The sequence below is a fragment of the Lycorma delicatula genome, chromosome 3 (assembly GCF_047948215.1).
Source record: "Lycorma delicatula isolate Av1 chromosome 3, ASM4794821v1, whole genome shotgun sequence".
NCBI lineage: Eukaryota > Metazoa > Arthropoda > Insecta > Hemiptera > Fulgoridae > Lycorma > Lycorma delicatula.
In genome coordinates, this window is record NC_134457.1 from 71,760,236 (window position 1) to 71,783,939 (window position 23,704).

The 23,704-nt window shown below is 28.3% G+C and overlaps 1 protein-coding gene across 2 annotated transcripts in view; it reads right to left on the reverse strand.

Moving 5' to 3' along the window:
• Positions 1 to 23,704, reverse strand: part of S1P (membrane-bound transcription factor site-1 protease) — a 74,512-nt gene that overhangs the window by 36,649 nt on the left and 14,159 nt on the right. For both annotated transcript variants that reach the window (XM_075359961.1, XM_075359960.1), the window contains exons 3-7: positions 19,294 to 19,449; positions 15,922 to 16,036; positions 8,657 to 8,877; positions 7,028 to 7,212; positions 237 to 353 (exon numbers count right to left, since the gene is read on the reverse strand). In XM_075359961.1, the coding sequence (XP_075216076.1) occupies positions 237 to 353; positions 7,028 to 7,212; positions 8,657 to 8,877; positions 15,922 to 16,036; positions 19,294 to 19,449 (794 nt within the window). The remainder of the gene's footprint in view (positions 1 to 236; positions 354 to 7,027; positions 7,213 to 8,656; positions 8,878 to 15,921; positions 16,037 to 19,293; positions 19,450 to 23,704) is intronic.

The window sequence follows — 23,704 nt, forward strand, 5'->3', positions numbered from 1 at the left end:
TAATTTGTTCCATACACTTTTTTATGAATGGTGTAATTTAAAACCATTTTCAGTTACTTCAGATAATATAAGCTTTAATTAAGCTAGATTTAGATAATCAGGAATAAACTACACATTGAGGGTGTAATATGAAGACTACAAAAACTAAAACAAAAGTTAATGATGTTTGAAAAATTGATACAGAAATAAATAAAATTTAATCACTAAAATACATTCAAATAAATAAATATATTCACCCTTGAGGAAGTTCCCATGTAGTCATTCCCCTTGAAGAAAATTTAGCAATCTGATCTTCAAAGTTAATTCCTCCAACACCAATGACATCCATCTGATCAGCAGGATTGTTGAGAGTTCTTCACAGAAACAACAATATGGGTAAAATACTTAAGTAAAACAAACACTCGATTCATAATTATGAATCAAATTATACTATATAATACAAATAAAAATATAAAGATAAAATTTTATATTTTTTTACTTATACATCTAATTAATTATTATGAAATTGTGAATACCCAACACAGTAAATTAAAAACTTAGCTCTTATTACATAAAGAAAGTAAGAACCTTCAGAATTCTTGTCATCATCTTCAGTTTTACTGATAAATATGAGTACTGTTAAGTAAAAATGCATATAGCTGTGTAACCAGTTCAAAAACCCCACATTAACTTTGTCAAGGATTAAAATAGCCTGAAATTATTCTGATCTTATGCACCAGCCTGAATTCTTGCACAACTTTATAACAACGCTGCACAAGACAGAAATTCACTTACTGATGAACTAGGTATGAATTATACAGCATATTTTAATCCTAGACATAGTTACCATAGCTTTTTTAAACTACTTATATTTTTGATAGATGTGTGAATCATATTTATCAAAAGAACTTCCTATATGAAAAAAGAGATAAGCGTTTTCAATTCATTTCTTTAAAATGTTAATAATTTTATCATGACAATTACTTTGATTATTCATATTTTTTTACTATATCAGAAAACATTTGATATGGTTTAAACTTATAAAATTTTTCTGCCACATTGAAGTATTTTATTTTACATAAAAGTCAAATCTCTTAATATTTACTTGTTTTAATTGACTTTATATAAATAACTTTTTTCAAAAATTCTTTGTTTATTATTAACAATTTTGCAAAGTTTAACCCAAATCTACCAGAATACCTAAAATTACTAGTATAGAATCAGGATTCATTCTTAATTTACAATGAATAATGAATTTTCATTAGTACATATAATACTGATCCTCTTATTAAATAAACACTAAATTTATAAAATTACATGAATCTGAATAAAAAAATGTGTTATTATACAACTGCCCAAAAAGGAGTGTAATTTTTTTAGGGTGTATGAATGAATGTATGTATGTATGTATGTATGTATGCTTGTTCCCCTGTAGCAGCTCAATGGCTGAACCAATTTAGATGTATAACCCCACGTTGGAATCCTTACGTTACCAGGAGCATCATAGGCTGTATAAATATGTAATATATAAATAAATTTTAAAAAAATGAAAAAATCTATCAGATGAATGAATCATTTTCGAATAACTCACATCTCACGTATGAGATACAAGGTTTCCGAATCATTCAGAATGAAACATTGAGATGCAAGTTATTCAAAAAGACTCATTTATCTGAGAGATTTTTCAAATCTATCATTTGATAGATCAAATGAACAACTTTATTCGCGTAACTACTGTTTTTATACGACTGCCCAAAAGGGAGTGCAATCGTTATTGTTTATATTCAAATGTATGTACATTTGTTTCACCATAGCAGCTCATGGCTGAACCAATTTAGAAGTATGACCACGTGTTGGAATCCTTACATTACCGGGAGTGTCATAGGCTATATAAATATATATATTATATGTTTTAGACATACATATATATATATGTTTAATTAATTTAAAAGATTTTTAAATATATATATACAAAATTGTCACCCGCACATTCTTCAATGATCCTACATTAAAGACCAACATTTGTCAGAAATGTTTTTTAATTTTCAATATTTATCACTTGTTTAATTATTGCTCCTTGAAAGTTTGAATACAATTCCTACTTGAATTTAAAGTTCCTAACTGAATTTTTATAATTCTCCTCACTACACACAGTTTCATAAACTCCTTTGTTTTGCAGATAATATAACAAAACATGTTTAATTATTTTATAAAATTTATTATTATTTTTTTTAACTATCACTTCTAAAAAACTGTTAAATTGTCCCCAAAAAATAAGGGAAACCCCAAAATAAAAAAAAAGTTTTATTTGCAATTTGCAAATTTTGACATTTAAATCTAATTTTGGTAATCATAATCAATAAAAAAAGCCCAGTTGATATGGGGGGCCCCAACATTTTTTAAAATTCAGAAAATTTTGTTTTGTTATTTATATTTAAACATTTTTTATAGAAATAAAAATAAGACTTTTAATGATTGAATTGCAAAGTTTTGCAGTGAAGCCAGAAAGTTTTGCATTGAAAAAGCTGTGTAAGGTACTGTTTACTTGATTGGAACAGCCAGGAAAATCATGCAATATTTGTCAGTCTTTTTCCCTTACAATAGTCAGCAACTTTTCTGATACTACTTTCATTGGATCTATAAGATATATTACATTGTTTATAAAGTACAGATATAGACTTATATAGGCTTCTAAGTGAACATCGCTGCTCTCAGAGATGACTACTCTAACTGTGTCTCTTTAGCCTTGTTTTTACATGCATTATAGTTGTAAAGCACAACTGGGGCATACAGTGCAAAGCTGCAAGTTAATGTGTCCCTTTCTACTTTGAAACAATGGATTATATACAATGCTTCAACTCAGTAGGGAAATTCATGTGCTCATACTGTATAATATTTGGATTTTTTTAGTTGCATAACTAAATAAAGAATATTGATAAAGGATTTTTACTTTTAAATTTTTTTTCTGCATTTTAAAAAAAAATTAAAAATTCAAAAACAAGTTCAAGATCTTAATTAAATATTTTTTAAAGAAGGTAAGTTACTAATAAAATTGAAGACATTTATTTGAACTGGTATGTAACATTATTTGTAATGAAAATATTTTACTTTTCAATATCATGATTAAATTATGTACTACATTTTTTAATAAGTAATTTTATAATTTAGTCAATTTATGTTTAAAAAATCAAGATATTAAAAAAAATATTTAAAATATAATAATAATTCATAGAAATTTGGTTTGTTTATCATTACAAAGTTTAAATTAATATAATTAAAACACTTTAATAGACGAACGGATTTTAATAACACTTTATAGTTATAAAAAGTAGTCAACATTTTGGAATGATAAATTCTTATTAATTTTCTAAATATCACCTTTTAAATGTTTATAAACATCAGGGTTTCATTACTTAAGATTTTTATTTTGTTCTTACCACTAATCTTGGAAAGACTGAAAGTTTTTTTAAATTAAACTAATTTCACTAAATTTCATTCATTTTTCTTCCATATTTTGTTTTTAAATGCGTAAATAATGTTTAAGTTATTTTATTTACAAGTGTTTAGAGAATCCCTGAGATCCATTTTTAAGTATTACTTTTAAGCGAATAATGCTCAATAATTATACACAAAAGCATTTACACAGAAACAAAACTAGTTGAAAAAGGTTTAATCAGTTAATTAGCAACATTTTAAAAAATGCTTTTTTGCTGTTCAAAAGAAAGGTTTTATTAAAACCCAGAGAAACAAGAATTCAGACTTGTAAGGTGTAAATAAACATTTAAAGAACCAAAAGACAATAAATTAAATGATAAATTTATTTTTTGTTTTTTTTTATAAATATTGAAATATTACTTATACAGGAAGCTTTGACTCATTTAAATAATATATTAATTCCAAAAACACTTGTCATCTGAGATTTACTAGGATTTATTTGTAAGCGTCTAACACATTCGTTGTCAAAGTGGACGATAATGCCCCCTTGTGTGTGCTGGAAGCCTTCAGGGGGAGGCGGTAAAGGCCCACAAAAAATTGGGGGCATTCAGGCGGCTAGGAAGGCGATGGCTGATTAAAAAAAAAGAAAAAATTATGTTTTCCTGATATTTCGAACTAAAACTAAATACTTACTACACTAGTACATAAAATTAAAGGGAAACCTATATTTTATAATCAAAAATGATTGTATTCAAACTACATTAACTTTGCAGCCAAGAGGCTTAGATGAATAAAAAAAAATTAAAACTTGAATACTCTACTTTTTGACAGCATACTTCAGATTTCAAAGATCAAATTAAAAAAAAAAAAAATCAGTGAGAAGAAAAGTTTTTCTTAGTGTTTGATCAAACCCATGGGGGAAACAAATTTGTTTTAGTAAACCGCATTAAAATCATTTAAATGCTTAAGACTTTAGCTTTAATTTCTTTTTTTGTATGTCACTATAATTTTTCTGAACCAAAATATTATACTTAAAGAGAAAAGGCCAATTTTGTCTTTAATACTGCATATCTCCCGACCTACGCAACATATTGACACAAATAAATATGGAAATTACAGGGTTTAGATTTAAGGGCAGCAGTTATGCAAACAAAAGGTTCACTCTCTCTAGGCTCATATCTATTTCATAAATACACTAGAGAACCTTGTAGCTCTGGACTATGGCTTGTAATCTTATCAGTATAACACATTATAAAAAGAGCATCATGTTAATAACTTATATTACCACTTTTCATCTATTTTAACCATTCACTTTAAAACAGCATCATTTTAAACACTAAGTCCAGATTAAGGTGTCTACTTATGAATATTAACACATTCTTACCATTCTGGTTAGAATGGTGATTACCATTCTCAAATGAAATGTGAATGAAATCGGTTGATTTCATTCACATTTACTTACAGTTTAGCACTTTTACTTACTTATTTGTCTTACTTACTGTTTAGGACTTGAATCGTAGCATCTGATAAAAATAATCTGATGGAGGAAGAATGTGAAGAAATCCTTGCTATTCTCTTAAATGAAATTTCAGATTATGATAAAATAAACTAAGGTTATATTTAGAAAATAATATCATGTTAGGTAAATTAGACCACATGTAGAAATATGAACAGCCTAAGTATTATGATGGAACAAGGGAAATTGTGGAAGAACCTTGATCAGAATAGAATTACATAATATACAATTAATCGCAGTAAGAAATACATATATTTTTTTCTGGTAATTTTTTATTTTATACTACCTGTCTTCCTTATGGCTTCTACACATCTAAAACACCCATCTGAAGTAAAAAGGCACTAGTCAAGAATTTATTTTTCTGAAAGTCATGATGATCACTATACTACAGCCAGTCCCAGCGATGAACACAATGAAGGTGTCACTTACAGGGGCAGATTATCACTTGCATTTCAGTTGGGTTGACCTATTGATATGCAACTGTATATTTAGTTTGGTAAAGAAGACAACAGGAAAACACGTTGTATCTCATTTTCATTAGCAAGCCCAATATAGGTTGTTTGTTATTCTTGGGAGTGGTTTGGGACTTTAGTCAGATTGACTAAAACTGTTATAGTTATATTACTTAATTTATATACATGTAGGTTGTTAAATTCTACATTAATGCATAAAAATAATCAATACTAGTATATAAAGTAACAGTACCAAATATGTATACTTTAAAAGATAATAAAGAAATTAAAACAGTATAAAAGAAAAACATTACTTAGAAAATTATAATTATAATGATTTAGATTGTGGATAATGGGAAGTGACGTTACAACACATTATTATTATTATTATTATTATTATTATTATTATTATTATTATTATTATTATTATTTGTACACATTAAACAAAAATGACAAAAATTCAGATTTTTAAATAAGCGTTTTAATTACTATTTTTTTAAACTTTTATTTTTTTAATAAAAGATTTTCAACAGTTACGTGGGCTCTATAAAAGAAGATATTTTACTTTAAATAAACTGAATGGAAGTTCTTTATACATAATTAAGTAGATATTAATAAAATAATGATATATGCTTATCTCCATGGTGGAGTAGTAGCATCTCTGCCTTTCATCCTGAAATTCTGGGTTTGAGTTCCAGTAGGCACATCATTTTTCATACACCTAAAAATATTTATAGCCCCAACACAGTAACTGTTACTGGGCATTAGCCTGTTATTGCTGATGAATAAATAAAGAAATTAATAATAAGCCTCTTTCTCAAACAGGAAAGTGTCATGCTTACATAAAAATAGTTATATTACATGATTTTATGGAGATAGAGATTGTTATTTTTTTAGGACTTTTTTCTTTTCGTTCAATTTTTTCACAACTGCCCAAAAAGGAGTGTAATGTATTTAGGGTATGTATGTTTGTTCCACTGCAGCAGCTCAACAGCTGAACTGATTTAGATGTATGACCCTGCATTGTAATCCTTCCATTACCGGAAGCATCATAGACTACATAAAAATGGGTATATATATATATGTATACTTTAAATAAATTTAAAAAATTTGAAAAGATCTATCAGATGAAAAGGTTGTTTTTTTAATAACTCACATCTCAACACTTCATCCTGAACGATTTGGAAACCTCATATCTCATACATTTGAAGTAGTTGCCTTTCTAATATTTTTACACCACTGCCCAAAAAGTATTTACTGCGTATAGAAATATTATAATAATGATAATTTATTTAATATAATTTAAAAATATATATATTACATAAATTATAATTATATATTACATAATATGAAATAACATCATTCCAGTATTGGACAGCAGAATTTGCATATTTGTCAATAATAAATTTCAAAATTTTCAAAAAACAATTTCAACAAATTATAAACAAATATGTTTTAATATAATATAGAATTCAGTACCAACTGAAGATGCAAGATCCTGTGAAAATTGATTATTGGAAATTAATATGGTAAGTTTAGCTTATCTAATTACTGTGTTTTGGTCATTTACATTTCATTAATACAGTGGTCAATATGTTAATGAATTGTTGAAATTTCAAAAAAATATATATATACACATACATACCCATAAAGTGGTCCATCATTGCCAATAGCAGAAACCATAATAACTCTATTTGCAGTTAATTCCCAAACTTTATCTACAAAAGGATGATCCATAAAATCAGGACCACCAATACTTAAATTTAATACACCAATACGCTTAAGAATGGCATAGTTAAACGCATCTAAAAACCATGACGTATAAGAAACCTAAAAAAAGCATTCACACAGTTATAACAACAACACAAATAATGATATCTAAAATAAAAATACATCCACTTTGAGATGGGCTATACACCACATTAACTTTTATAAGAATAAAAAAAAAAAAATATATATATATAAAATGTCATTTATATACAAATAATAAAACATATCTATAATCAGCAATCTAAAACTTTTATTGCAACTGCCTTTCAAAGATTAACTGCATCATAGATGTACAAAAAACTATTACAGAAAAGAATTTATTTGTTTCAACTCAAAAGTTTTAATAAACAGCAAAAATTATCGTTTTCTGCAGTTCATAACTCAGCAAAGTTACATGCTGTGTCAAGAAATACCACGTGATGCAATATTACTTATTAACATTTAGTTTATGTTATTAAAATTGGTTCCTTCAATATTTGTTTTATTTAATTTTATATTCTGATAATTACCAAGACAGTAATACAATTTATTGTTCAATTATAAATTGTGAAAAAGAGTCTTCAACTTATTTAAGAGAAAATTGAGCATTAAAAATATGTATCAATTAAAAGTGGCTAAATTTAGAGAAATATTAAAAATATTGTAAAACATCCCGCTAAACCAAAGCCAATGCCAGCTTAGCAATTCAGCTAACTTATCTGTTTCATAGGTGTTTTCATCCCCTAAAAGACATGGCACAAGCTTATAGCATCCCAAATATTGTTCTTATCAACCAGTGAAAGAATTTCATAAAGCAAAACAGTAATTAATAAAAATATTCAACAACATACATTAAAAATAATAAAGTGATCATTTTTAAGAGTTTATAGAATTTATTTAGAAAGTTTCTAAGTATATCTTTTTAAGAATTGACAATGTTTAATGGAAATCACATTTTGATGGAAAAATTTATAACTGATAATTAAACGAGGATATGACAAAGTACTATGAAATCACTTTTATAGTGATTTATCTTAATTCATGGATTTGGTGGAATAGATTTAAATCTATAGTTTATGCATTTGTACATGCACACACATGCAATGACGACACACATAAATTAACTTTCAAGCACTTAAAAATTAAGGACAAAAAAATAAATATTTTTAACTAATGACAGTTCATTAAAAGAAATAGGTCACATATTACATTTTAGCGATAACAAATCTTATCATAAATAATTATAATTTCTTTTAAAAATCATAATGTATTGAAAATTAGGTTAAACAACTTAAATTAACTTTTTTCAATATAATTTACTGACAGGCATATTATCCAAAACATGAACAATAACTGCCAAACAAAACAAAAGGATAGATTACCAAAACACATAAATCAAAATTTAAATAAAATGTTCATTACAAGAAAACAGTAATCATACAAAGAATGTATCAGTACCTATTAGTTTTTTTTTTTTAGTAACTTATTTAACACAAAAAATAACTACAATACCACTATAACGTACTTGATTATTAGTAAAAACCCTAAAAACATGTATCTCAGCATCTGGAGCAAAACCAAGGCACTCTTTACTAGAACCAATAACACCAGCAACAAATGTTCCATGACCTAACCCATCATCTAATGTTCTTTCATTTGTCCAATCTGTTCGTTCTGCAATACGACGAAAATGAGGATGACTTTTAGACAAGCCTGTATCGAAAACTGCCACTTTCACACCACTACCTGAAATTACATTATAAACATAAGATTAATTCTAAGAATACATAAAATCATTACTAGTACATATTTGCATATGTATAAAATATGTATACATTTAACCAAGCAAATGAATCCATTCTTAATCAACAAAAGGAACAAAAGGTGTTTAGGTTTTTTTTTTCTTTAAATTCAATCTCTACTCTTTAAGAACATGTTTTTTTGATATCTCTTTATAAATCATTCATCTTATAAATAATATGGAATATACAAAAAATTACAAGAGTACATACATATTATTATAAAAATTACAAATTTTAAAAAGTTGATAAATAAAACCTCTATAATTTGAAAGACTCTTCTGTACGGTTCTAGTGCTACTTTAACATAATGAAATCTTTATATTAACCATTTTTTTTTACATTATCCAAATGAAATAGCACAAAAGATTCAAATAGTTTATCTGTAATAATCAAATTTTTTCCACACAAACATTAATAGATCAAAAGCATATCAACAAATGAATTAATTATATCACCAATTTTAACCCCCAATTATATTATATATGCTAGTAACATTAATTTCAATAAATGTGAATATCAAAATAGAAAGTCAACAAAATTTTACCAAACACATTGGCACATGAAATAGTCCTGTATTTGTTTTGTTTTTAAATCTATTTCAGTCACATAAGCATAATACAAAGCAATAATCAAATGGTTACACAGGTCAACAAAATTAAGGGATTTGAAAGTTATTTACAATTTGATAACTGATTTTTATGTAATATTGTGAGCTGATTTCAAATATGGCCACCGTTTATTTTCTATTACGTAAGAATTTTTTACAATACTAAAAAAATTAAATGTAAAAAAGGCATAATGTATATGTATACAAACTTTTAACTTTTGCTTACTAAAAAGTAATACGACCTAAAGAAAGGATTCTTGTACATTTTCTTACCTCTACAAAGACTTGTACTGCCTTTTTCTTCTCCTTTCAGTGCTTCTCAAGCCACCACATTTTCTTTTGTAGTCAGCTTGTGAATTGTCTCTATGGATGCACCAACAGTAGTCTGTAATCATGTTCACATTCCATCTTCCCTGATGTCAGTGTTCCATTTCCTTTATATCTTTGTGAAATCTTTCACCCTGTTCTTCACTTACAGCACCATGAGTTTTGGGGAAGTAATCAGTATGAGAATGCTGAAAATGCACCTTCAAGCTCATCGAACAACCCAAGTCATAGAATTTCATTAGCATGTTTTCCATTATACCTTAAAATTTGGGTCTTTATTGTTCCCAAGGAATTTCTTTACAACTTCTTTAAATGCTATCCATGCTTCTTTTTCAATGTCCTCCATTTTGGTTTGAAGGGCATCATCTTTAAAAAAGTTTATGAATATCTGAACCAGTGAAAATGCCTTCTTTCACTCTGGCTTCTGACAGTTGTAGAAACTTATGGTATATGTATTTAAAACACTCTCCTTCTTTAGTTAAACCCTTTACATATTGTTTCTTCAATCCCAGTTTAATGTGAAGTGGAGGTAGAAGAACTTTCTGTGGATCAACCAAACTTTTCCATATTACATTTTTGCTCCCAGGTTCTAGTAATACCCTACCTGGCCATTCTTTTCTGGTCCAATGTTCTTTCTTGTCCCGGCTATTCCACAAGTCACTCCCGCTATTCCACAAGAAACAAGGATATTTGGTGTATCGTTCCTGCTGCCCAAGAAGCATAGAAATAAAGTAATTTCTATGCTTCTATTTCTATGGTCACTACATATTATCCATTCATGATTGCAATATTTCAGTTTAGACAAAACTAATTCTAAATTCTCGTAGATTCTTTCAGATACATGAAGTGTCCTACTCGCACTGAAGCATATATTTGTTGCCAATATTAAGAATAAAGGCTTTGTGTCTACTTTTGGACGAGTGAATAAACAGCCTTCATTCATTCACATCATACTTTGTGTTCAACTGCTCCATTACATCAGGAACATTGTTAAATTAATCTTCCATCTTCAGAAAAGTACAAAGTAAAGAATTTTCTCTGTATCTGTACCATGAGAAAGAAGGGTCAGGGGGCCATAAGTTTTTTCTTTTAATCTAATTTTATAAGTTCTGCAGAATTTTTAGGAAGACTTAAATCTCTGACCAAGTCATTCAATTCATGCTGTGAAAAAATTTGTGGTTCAAAACTACCTGAGATAAAATCACCATTATCATTGTCATCATCCTGCAACTCTGTTTCAGAGTTGTTCAGTATATCTTCTAGTTTTTCTGAAACTGAAGGTGCAGGTACACTAGGCAGTGAAGTACAGGATGTATTGCCAAATAACAATTTGGGTACACAATTTCTTTCTTATTTTTTTAAATTGAACCCTTGTACATTACAAGAAAAAAAGTAGCAATCATCACTGTGATTTTGTGGTTCTCTCCAGATCATTGCTACTCCAAACCGAAAAGACTTTTTCTTTTCACCTTTTGTCCATTTGCATAGCTCTTCCACACAAATAGAACAAACTGTATGAGGGGCCCATGTTTTATTTTGGTCACTAAGTTTTACCCCAAAATAGGTGTAATACACTTTTTTAACAAAGTTTGTAATATTTCTTTGATGTTTCTTCACCACAAACTACTTGTATTCATTTCATATAACCAAACCAATAATAAATAATAAAGTACCAAAAAAATTCAATGTTTTAAAAGTATAATATATTATTATCGATTTTGAGAATATTTTAATAAATGATTTAGTGAAAAAATGGTATATGATGGAATTTTTTGACTATTTTCCCTGAAACCAGCACACAAAAATCTATAAGAATCTGTTAGTTTTCAAACAACTTTTCCATTGTTGATCTGTGTTATTGGATATTTAGTGAATTACGTGTTCTATATGACCACCATTATGTCTGGGAACTTCTTCAACACAAATTGCGATCTTTGTTGATCGCATACCTACAGTTATCGAATTATAGGCCTGAAAAATTAGTACTCTCAGTTTTATTATTTGTGGCTTTTTCAGGAAAATCATTTCCTTAAAGGGAATCAGGAAATAAATTAACAGAGGTTTAAATTTCGACTATTAGTAGTGGTAATAACCAATTCTGTCTACATGCAAAACGATCAGGAAATTGGTTTGAAATGACTTATTCATTAAATATTTTTGAAGAAATTCCAAAATGTTTGCTAGGTACGGTCTGAGTTTCTAATGCCAAATCTATAACAAGAAGCTAAGGCACAAAAAAACTGTGCAACATGCTTAAAATGTATTCACAATTCAATTTGTTGACATTGACACTATCAGTCCATGATTTGAATGCCAACCCATACCTTAACTGTTGGTGCAGATGAAGTTAATGTGGACTGCATAAAGCTCCAAAACACATATTTTGTTAACTACATTATTCAAGTGAAAGTATGCCTCACCTCCAAAAACTAAGCCTTGTTCAATACAACTTCTTGATTCATACTTCATTCAGAAAATGCTTTCTTTGATGTTTGTTTGAAACTTTAAGTTGGGGCAACATTGTAATTTTGTATGGACACAAATTCAAATTACTTTTTAAAAAAATTTGTTGCACAGATCATCTAGATATTCTTAGTTCACCTGTAGCATTTCTTGTTAATTTACTGGGGATCCTGATGAACTTTAACACCATCAGTATTCTTTACAATATGCACAGGTACAAGCTGTTTATTAAGCCATTCATTACAAAAGATAGACACGGTTCATCTTTCTTTTTTTTTTTCAAGACATATTACGAAAGACAAACCCTGTCTATCACTATATTTGAGCGTGTATCAACTTTCTGTAAATGTAAATATTTACATTTTTCATCATGTACTGATGAAAATGATAAACTGAAAAGAAATTAAACCAATAATAAACTTTTTTTAACAATTTAAAAACACAATTTACACCTAATCAGCACATTTGTGTTGATGAAAGTCTTACTGCTTTCTGGGGAAGGCTGTCTTATACACAGTTCAATCCTTCCAAGCGAGCTCATTTTGCCATAAAGATTTACAAAGGTGTTTATAGTGAAACAGATTGTTATAATTTTAAAATTTATACTGGAAAGGAAAAGTCTGGTACTAGTTATGGCAATGATTTTCTGGCTAATGAAAGCATTGTCCTAAAAATGTGTAGTAATCTTCTAAATGAAAGGAGAATAATATACATTGACAATTGGTACAGCTCTCCTCGTCTGTTTCATGAGCTTCTAAAAAAAATATCTACTGTATTGGAGCAGTTAAAAGTTGCAGGAAAAAAATACCTCCACAAGTAACACAAATAAATTTAAAGAAGAGGGAACTTTCCTTCTTTAGTACAAACAATGTTTTATGCTTGAAATGGAAGGAAAAAGCCTCTGATGTTTTCAACTTTTCAGACAACCAGACTTCATGGAAGTTGTGAGCCAGCGAGAAATTAAAAAATCCTGAAACCTGATATAGTTGTTGGTTATAACAAATAAATGGGAGGGGTAGATAAACAGAACCAAAGGTTGGTATCATTTCCAGTAATGAGAAGGTATGCTATGGGGTATATAAAATTATTTTTTTATCTTTTTGATGTTGCCTTGAATAATGCAAGCATTATTCATAGAAATATAACAAGAAAAATCATAAAATTTAATGATTTTTGGTTAAATTTAAGTGAGCAGATTCTAAATTCAATTCAACTCCAAGATAGGGTCTTCAGTGGTCAACCATCAACTTCAGGGATATCTCCTCTTCAGCTGCAGGGAAAATTTTGGACCCATTTTATAGAAAAAATACTCCCAACTAGTCAGGCTAAACCAACCAAGAGGTGTAAAGTGTGTTCCAGCCAAGGATTAAGAAAAGAAACAATTTATCAGTGTACAAAAAGGAAAATACCATTACATTTAGAAAACTGTTTTGAAATTTACCACACAAGAACAAATATACAAAATTTAGTGTTACTAATAAGCAAGACAAAGAAAATAAGTGTTCAGGATGATATAAAATCAAATTGTAAAGATATTTTCATTAAATTTCTTTTATTTGCATGTTCAGGTAATTGGTTTCATGAAATGACGAATTAAGACAAAAACTTAGTAATAAAACTGCTGATTTAAGTAAATATTCAATAATGGATGGGTAAAACTTTTCATAAAGCATATGTGCTGTGTTTAATGAAGATGAAAATCGCATTTGGAAATGCATACTAAACTGCCTTTGTGTAACCAAAACACCTCATGTTTCATGAAAGAACAAGACTACTGTTTTTCTGTCATGTTCAATTGTCAGCCTCCTTCAACAACAATCTTGGATAAAATGGTGTGAACAGAGAAACAGCATCTTACAAAGCCTCCTTGTAATGGCCTGATAAATGCATATTTACCTTAGTAAATAAAATAGTAAATTCTATGTTCCTCCCCATTACAGTATTCTGAAACTTTCATTGAAATTTCAATAATTGCTTTTATATGAAATTAAAAAATTTTTACATTTTATCATTATTATTTTGAAGGATGAATTTTTTACAGTTATAAAAATAAGAATGTAAGCAAATTTTTTATTATCCACAAGATAAAAAATATTAAAAAGTAACATATTCCACAAATCAAGTGGTTTCCTTCTTAGTAATAATATTATTAACTGTATAAATTTTCATAGTTTATAACGCTTTATTTAAACTGATAATGTTTAATCAAAATTAAAACCCGTAAATAAAATTAAATGTACAAGGTGCTGTCCAAAAGTAAAGGCCAATGAATTATAAATAATAACAACTGATAACATTGACTTGTTCACAAATCCATAGTACCTTTAAATGGTCTGTTTGGCATGTAACCGCCATATTGTCAGTTCATTGTTGTTTGCCTTTGCAAAACAGTGTGTTAAAATGAATGCAGTAATAAAAAATCCTGCCATTTGTGAAGTTCAATCAATGATCAGATTTCTAAATGGAAGAGAAAATAATGCTGCTGAAATTCACTGTCAATTGTGTGAAACTACCATAATGAGTAAAGGAAAAGTGAGGCAATGGCATTGTGAATTTACAGAAGGCCTTCAAATGTTCACGACGAATAGAGAACTAGTAGACCTAATGTCCAGAGTGATGATCTTGTTGAACATGTGAATATAAAAGTGAAAGAAAATCATTGCTTTACGATTAGCAATCCTCTAGAATTTCCAGAATTTTAGAAGACAACATTATAGAATCATGACTGACACTCTAGGCTATCATAAAATGCGTGCATAAGGGCGCCAAAAATTTTAGAAAAGTTCTCACAAAGAATTCAGCGATCTTTGTGATCACAAAGATCACTGAATGACATCTGAATGTGTTTTTCTTGACTGCTTTAACCACGAGGAAGACAAATTTTTTTTCACACATCATCACTGGTGTCAGAACGTGGATTTTGTCAATGCTGAGACGAAACAACAATCTATGCAATGATGTCATTCTGGTTCAACTAAACCAAAAAAAATTCAAACAAGCCTAGTCACAAAGAAAAATCATAGCAAATATATTCTGGGACCAAAAGGGTATTTAGATTGATTTTATTGAACCTGGAACATCCATCTCATAAGTCTATAGTGAGGCACTTACTAAATCGCATTGTGCAAAACCAATGATGGGGAATGCTGAGATCAGGAATAGTTCTTCATGATAACACATGTCCACACAGTACAATAGAACAACTCAAAACTTCAAATGGGATTTTTTTGATCATCCTCCATAGTCCTGATCCTCCACCCAGTAATATCTCTTTCTACACCTCAAAAGCTGGCTTTCATATCAATGATTTCAGGAAAAACAAGAGTTGAAAATTTCAGTACAAAAGTGGTTGCAATCCTAGGCGGTAGAATTTCATGCAGTGTGTTAGAAGCTTGTTTCACAATATCAAAAGTGTTTGGAACAAATGGTAATAATGTACAAAAATAAAGTAAATATGTAAGTATTTGGAACCATTAATACATTTTTTATTTTTTCAACTGCTCTCAGTTTGTTACCAATCAGCCCTTACTTTTGAAATGCGCCTCGTATTTAATTCATTGGATTTGTGAGTCACTAAATAAATAGCTTTACCTGTAATCCCCATGCCCCAGAGAGCATCAGCTTGCATGATTGAAGTAATTTGTCGTGGAATCGCTCTTAAAAGTCTTCTACTTGAATGACGTCCAGTTGAATGCCAAAAATGGCTCTATTAAAATTCAAGAAAATTATTATTAAAAAAAGTATGAAAAAGGAACTATTTCAAATCTACCCATACATGTTTGATTATACAAACTCCTATCTCAGTGATGAAACTTTTTTTTGGCTACTTAAATTTTCTTCTAATGAAAGTGATAATTAACACCAACTAATTGATGTGGAATCAAAGAAGTAATAGTTCTTCTTTAGGTACAAAAAACTACATTTGAAAAATATTTACTTTAACTAGAACATTAGTTTAAGCAGAATTACCGTAATTAATACAGATATGCTTCAGCTGTATAAGCTTTTACCAGTTCTGGGTATTTATTTCACTGATGTAAATAAGTCAAAATACCTTTTTTTAATTTTACACACATTTTTTCACCAATAATATTACTTTTTTCTTATTTATGTAATCTGAACAGTAAACCGTTTTTTCTCTAATAATATTATCATACCATACAGTTAAAAATTACAGGAAATAACAATAAAATATTAGTAATAATGCAGTTGAAACAAATAATATTCATTTTTAACTATACAACAAAATTAATTTTTTTGTAACTGTAATATTACTAAACAATGTATTTTCTACTTAACCAAAAGTTTTTATTGTGCTAAGCAACAATTTAGTAAAATAAATGAGCTTTTTATAGTTACTTAAAAATATTATTCCATTTTATACTCAAGGAACATCACGTCAATTCAGGACTTATGTTAGACTAGAATGTAAATGGAAATTCCTGTACATTCTGTTGGCCGTACACATAAGGTGCAAGTGTCAGCTATTGCTGCATGGTGTGCTGGCGTGAAGCAACATTAAACAAAAACAACAGTCAGTCATAAAGAACATGGAAGTCCAATGCAGTGAATAGATATATGGAACAGTGCATTGTAATGAAATTTTTCGTGAATGAAGTCATAAAACCTCGTGAGATTTATTCGCAACTCCTTGGACAGTATGATGATGAGACTTTTAGTCACAGTAAAACATCTGAGTGGTACAAAAGTTTTAAAGAAGGCCAAACATCAGTGGGTGACAATCCCAGATAAGATGGTTCAGAGCCACCAAAGTCATGACCTCAATTTTTTGGGACAAAAATGGCATCATTCATGTCAATCTTCTACCTCTTGGAGTCAATATTAACAGAGAGTACTACTGAAAAGTTCTCCAAGATGTGCACAATGCTACCAGGAAAAAACGGCCTGGTGTGATCACTAAAGGTGTTCTGTTTCTGCAGAACAACAGAACAACGCACGAATGCTTACTGCCCACCACACAACATACATGCTACAAGATCTCAGCTGGAGTTATTGCCACACAACCCTGGACAGTCTGGACATCGCTCCCAATGAATTTCACCTGTTCAGGCCCTTGAACTTGTTCCTGAGAGGCCAGCATTTCAACAGCAACGATGAGGTGAAGCAGTCAGTCCCATCTTGGTTTCAAGATAATGACAAATTTTTCTACACTGTGGGTATCCAGGCATTAGTGAAACACTGGGATAAAAGTAGCAGGGGATTACATCAAGAAATAAAAGTATTTTTTATTATCATAAGTGTGTTCTACGTTTATTAAAAGTCTGATATGGACACCACATGGACAAGGAAGTCATGCTTCCTTGTACGCATATTAAATTACATATACACATTTTTTTAGCATGAAAAGTACACAAAATTTTACTTTACTAATAACTTCTATTTTTTTTTACTTCCTTGTACAAAGTAAAGGAAATATTGTGATCACAAAAAATTTCAAATTTTCAGATTTTAATGAAAATGTCCATTTCGACCATCTCTCAATCCATTTTGACTAGTTTCGGCATAACATCTGTACATATGAATGTATCTCGCATAACTCAAAAGCGATTAGTCATAGGATGTTGAAATTTTAGATTTTGGCCTTTTTCTTAACTGTAGCAATGCTCTCATTGAAAGCTTTTCAACGATACATCATAAGTGGTACTGATTTTCATTGATTCCAGATGTATAGCCAAATAAAATTTTAATTAATGAAATATTTGGTCTTACAAGGGGAAGGCATATCAGCTCAAATCAGACTTCATTTCCTTTCTTTTTAACTTTTTTTTAAAATTTAAATGTATTAATTTATTAATAATTATTAACCTCTGATTGAAAAAAATTTACAATAAATAATAATTCAATAATAACAATAAAAAAAAATTAAAAAATATCAGAAGTTATTAATAAAATACAATTTTATGTACTTTTCATTTTAAAAAAGTGTATGTAATTTAATAGAAGTACAAGGAAGTCATGAGATGTCTACATCATATTGTTTTTATTATTATTATTTATTGTAAAAATGTTTTTACAATAAATTTTTCAGTTTTCTTATTGTACTGCATCATAATTTTTCCGGTAAACTATATTTAACTTTGTCTTGGGTTTTGATAGACTTATTTTTAGCAGTATACTCTTCAGATAGATTTACAGAAATAGTTTTATAATACAAAAGAATATTAAAAATAATTCAAAAGACATGGGGAACTAGTGGAAGTAAATAGACTTTGTTGTAAAAAAAAAAAATCTGAATAAACACTGATGCACAAATCTCTCTAAACATCAAGTGTAGTTGCAACTATCACTTTTCCAATTAAGGAGGTAAATTTAGCTTTTTTGGGTACCAAAGATGAAGGATCTACAGAATCAACTGATAATTAACTAATTTTTAAGTATTTTTTATATTAAGCATGTCTATTTTGGAGATTTCACAATTGTTCTTATAATCTAGCTTTAAATGATTTGTTTTCCTAAAGATGTTCATGTTCAATTGTCAATTTATTTGGAAAGGAGTATGATTCATCTGCATATTATCACAACACATTCTACCTGATCATGATTTGATCATTGACCAGGGTCAAGAGTTTTGGAATCCAGCTAGCTAAACTTTTTCTCACTACCACACAAAAGTAGTTACTGCCACGAACATGTTATATAAATTTGATTGATTGAGTAATTAGTATCATCATTCAACTACTTTTACATATGCTGCAATATAGATTTAAATGTAACAAAAGCTACAATTATTTTACTAAAACTCATTTAAACGCACAGTCTCCAGATTGATCAGCAAGTGACTGAACAAGACCAACTACCTAACTGAAAGTACAATCTAATTATTCACAATCTAATTAGCACAATCTAATTATTCATTACTATGATAGAACAAACTAATTAAAAAAATAAAATATAAACATGAAAACAAAAAATATATAAATATAAATAAAATTATATACTGACAGATATTGATCTACGACGAGGCCATGTTGTGTTCATGTTTTCGGTCATGGATGTCATTTGCAAATGTCTATGAACAACACGCTGAGGTGTTACTCTACGAACTGCAGGATGCTCTCGCAAAATATCTAAACCGTTTACCCCATCTGGTTCTTCAAGCTTAATTAAAATAAGAAATGAAATCATAAATAGTAAAAATTCAACATGAAAGAATGTTTTGCAAAACTAACACAGAGAATTATATTAATTATACATTGACAACATTTTTTATAGGCTTACTCGTTTGTAAATAACTAACCAAAAGTTAAATTAATGTTGTTGTTTTTTTCAATTTCCCACTACTTTAGAAAAGTCAAAAGAATTAAGCAAGATTACATTTTACCTTTTTTTAACTTTTAAGTATTTTTTACATTACACATATTTATTTTTGAAATTTCTCTATTGTTCTAATAATATAACTTTAAATGATTTGTTTGCTTTCCTAAAAAAAAAAAATATATTTACAGGTAAATGAATGTAATTTTTTTTATACAAGAAAGATTAAGATGTTTCTATTTAATGTTACTAATAAATAATTTATATGACTATTTTTTGGTATAAAACACCAAACATTCAATTTAAAATTATTGTGATAATCTTAAAATATTACAGCAATATTATATTTATTTAGATAAAAATAAGGGAAATTGAGATGTATCACAAATTATATGAGGAACGTGGTCTGTTTATTTTGGCTTCATTGTAAATAAATATCCTGATAGCCTGAGGTAAACTCACCAGTTAGTAGTGTGCTTGAAATTTTCACACGATTAGAAAATACATTAAAAAATACAAATAGGAAAATTTTTTACAGTCACAAAATTGGTTATTTTGTGGTATACCATAAATAACCCCAATATTGTACAATGTTTAGAAAGAAACAAAAACAAGTATTCATTATGTAGAAACCTGGATTTTTTAATAGACCTCTTTATTCATTCTACTTTATGACGTTTGTAAATTACAGGGGATAATCAGAAAGTAACATCTGATTCATTATTAAAAAACACCAAATCATAAAAAAACAATTTATTATATACATCTCTTTGCTACTTCTCTAAATAACTGCTGTCCAAATTAAGGCACTTGTCATTTATGTAAATAAGTTTTTGAATACCCTCATTATAAAACTCTGCTGCCTGTGAATTAAACCAGGTAGTAACACCGTTTTTAACTCCTAGTCATTTTCAAATCACTGTGTCGCTAACCATATCTTCATTTTCAGGAAATGGTGATAATCAGTAGGAGACAAATCAGGGCTTTATGGAGAATGGTTAAACAACTCCCATTTGAAACTGTCAATTTAGCATTGAGTGTATACTGTAGTATAAGGATGAGCATTGTTATTAAGAAAAACAATGCCTGAACACAGCATGCCGTGTCGTATGTTTTGTATGGCCCTTCTCAATTTCTTCAACATCTTGCTGTAAGTTTCAGTGTTATTTCACTCCTAGGCTATTCAAATATTAACTTCCATTGCAATCCTTGGTATTGCAAGTTGTTGAAATACAATGTTACAGGCTTAATTCACAGGCAGTAGAGTTTTATGACGAGAATATTCAAAAACTTGTTTACAGATATGACAGGTGTCTAAATTTGGATGGCAATTATGTAGAAAGTAGCAAGTTGTATATAATAAACTTTTTTTTTATCAATTGCATGTTTTTTAATAATAAATAGGAAGTTACTTTCCAAATAGGCCTCATAATAATGATAAAATGATATAATTAGGTAAAGTATATTTATCAACATATTTGACAAAAATATATAAAATGCTATCTAAGCAAAATTTTGTTCATAATATTATGTAAATTCCAAAAAAAAACTGACAGAGAATACTACTCAGAAAAAAATTCAATGAAAAATGCTTATCATATAACTCAAATATACATAATCATTAAAGCTAAAAGCCCACCAATACACACACCAATACAATAAAAAAAAAATCAATAGAACATACAAGAAAACTCAAAATAAAACTAAAAGAGTAGATCTAACTTATTATAAAAAGAATTACATAACAATGTTACAATACAAATTATATTAACACAGACTGCAAATGTTGGGATTTGCAACATAAATTTACATCTAAGACCAAACAGATGAGAAAATATAAAATTACACAATAAAAATAAAAAAACTCCAAGAGAAAAAACTGTTCAACAGTGAATAAACATTCTTAAAAAAATAAAAATTTTTAAATAATAAAAGGTAATAAATTTCATATATTACTAACTAAAAAAATATATTAATATCATACAACATTATTATTATATTACAATAATATTATTATTATTAAAATCATAAAAGTAAAATTCTAATGTAATACAGCTAAATAACGAACATAAAAATCTGATGTGGACACTACATGACTTCCTTATAAAAACCTATTAAATTACATATACACATTTTTTGCTGCACTTCATTTAAACTTATTACATTTGAAACTAAAATACAATCCTCCAATTCTTTAAAAGAGTGGACAGTTACACAATTGCACTGTGGTGGAGACCACATTGCATCACCTTTTTTTGTAGTTTCCGTATCAGCATTTTACATTAGTTTATATATTAATTTTGTTTCACATCGCTCAAGTAGTTACATGGTGAGAACGTTTCGGATCTGTAACCATGGATACAGACAGCGGTTCAAATCTGACTTCATATACATATTTTTTTAAAAACTTAAATACATTGATTTATTAATAATTATTAGCCCCTGTAAAAATGTTTGAATTAAACTGAAAGTATAAAATTTTATTTCATTAGTAACTTCTGATTTTTTTCATATTTTTCTTTTTATTGATATTACTGAATTATTATTTAGTGTAAAAATCTTTTTACAATCAGAGGCTAATGTTTATTAATAAATCAATATATTTAAATTTAAAAAAAAATATATATGTATATGAAGTTGGATACAAATGGATGTGCCTCCCCTTGTAAAATCAAAATATTTCATTAATTAAAATTTCATTTGGCTAAAACTCGGAACCAATGAAAATCAGTACCACTTATGATATATCATTGAAAAGCTCTCAATGAGGACTTATTATTGCAGTTAAGAAAAAGTCAAAAATCCAAATTCTTTGGATTTTAGGTTTTTTTGGACACTTTTGGTCCCATCTATTGCAATCAAAAGGGGAGGTGCACAACTAGATGTTACTATAATCCTAAATCCAAAATTTCAACATTCTATAGCTAATTGTTTTCGAGTTGCACAAGATACATAAGTACGTATGTATATACAGACATCACACTGAAACTAGCCAAAATGGATCCTGGGATGGTCAAAAGGGATACTTCCGTTGAAATCTGAAAACCAAAATTTTTCGCAATCACAATACTTCCTTTATTTCATACAAAGAAGTAAAAATGACAATGCATAACTGTTCATAATTTAGCTGTACTACATTAAGTATCCACATAATTTATTTTTAAATAATAATATTGTATATATTTGTGTATATTGTATTTTATTATGGCTTTATAATGGATTCTTTATAAAGCTTCATTTGCAATTGTTGATTCATAACAATTTCTTACCTTGAACATAACTCTTACACCCTTAATTAAACTGTATTTATTTTATTCTAACATTACAACTTTGGATGTACTAGACAGTCCATACAAAAGATGAGGTGGATAAAGTAATAGGTAAAAAGATGTAAATTTAAAATATGTTTTAAATACACAGTGAACTAAAAACTTCCTCTGTATAAAGAAGAAGCTTTTTTAATAATAATTAAAAAATTAAAGAATAAACAACAAATACTCAAATTTCATAAATATTTAGTTATTATTATAGGGGATACTTTTAAACAAAGTTATATTGGATTCAAAATACAGTGTTAATGTGTACATAGAACTGGATTACCGAAGGGTTCCAAATGCCTATTGTCATGAATAAAAAAGTATTCAATAAAAGTATGCATTTTTCAGAAAGTTACATAAGGTACATTCCAATTCTCATGCATAAGTTTAAAGTTAGTTATGTGATGAAATAATCATCTAAAAAAAAGTAAATAAAAATAATGAACACATTAATAATTCTAAACAAATTTAATTGTTTCAGAAAAAATTAAAGATTCTCAATTACCTTATTTAAATTGAAAATATACTTCTTAGATGTTAACATAAAAATCAATAATAATCATAATAAAACGTTTGCTTAAAGAAAACTCCCATCAAATATACAGCCATTTATAAGGATTCAAACCAGTCATGGTCACATAAAACTAACACACACACACACGCACAATGAATTGAACAGTATGTAACACACAAAACAAAAACTAGAAAGTAATCAAACAGTTAAAAAAAAAAATTATGCAACATTTAATACAAAGAACAATAAATTACCAATTTATAATCAA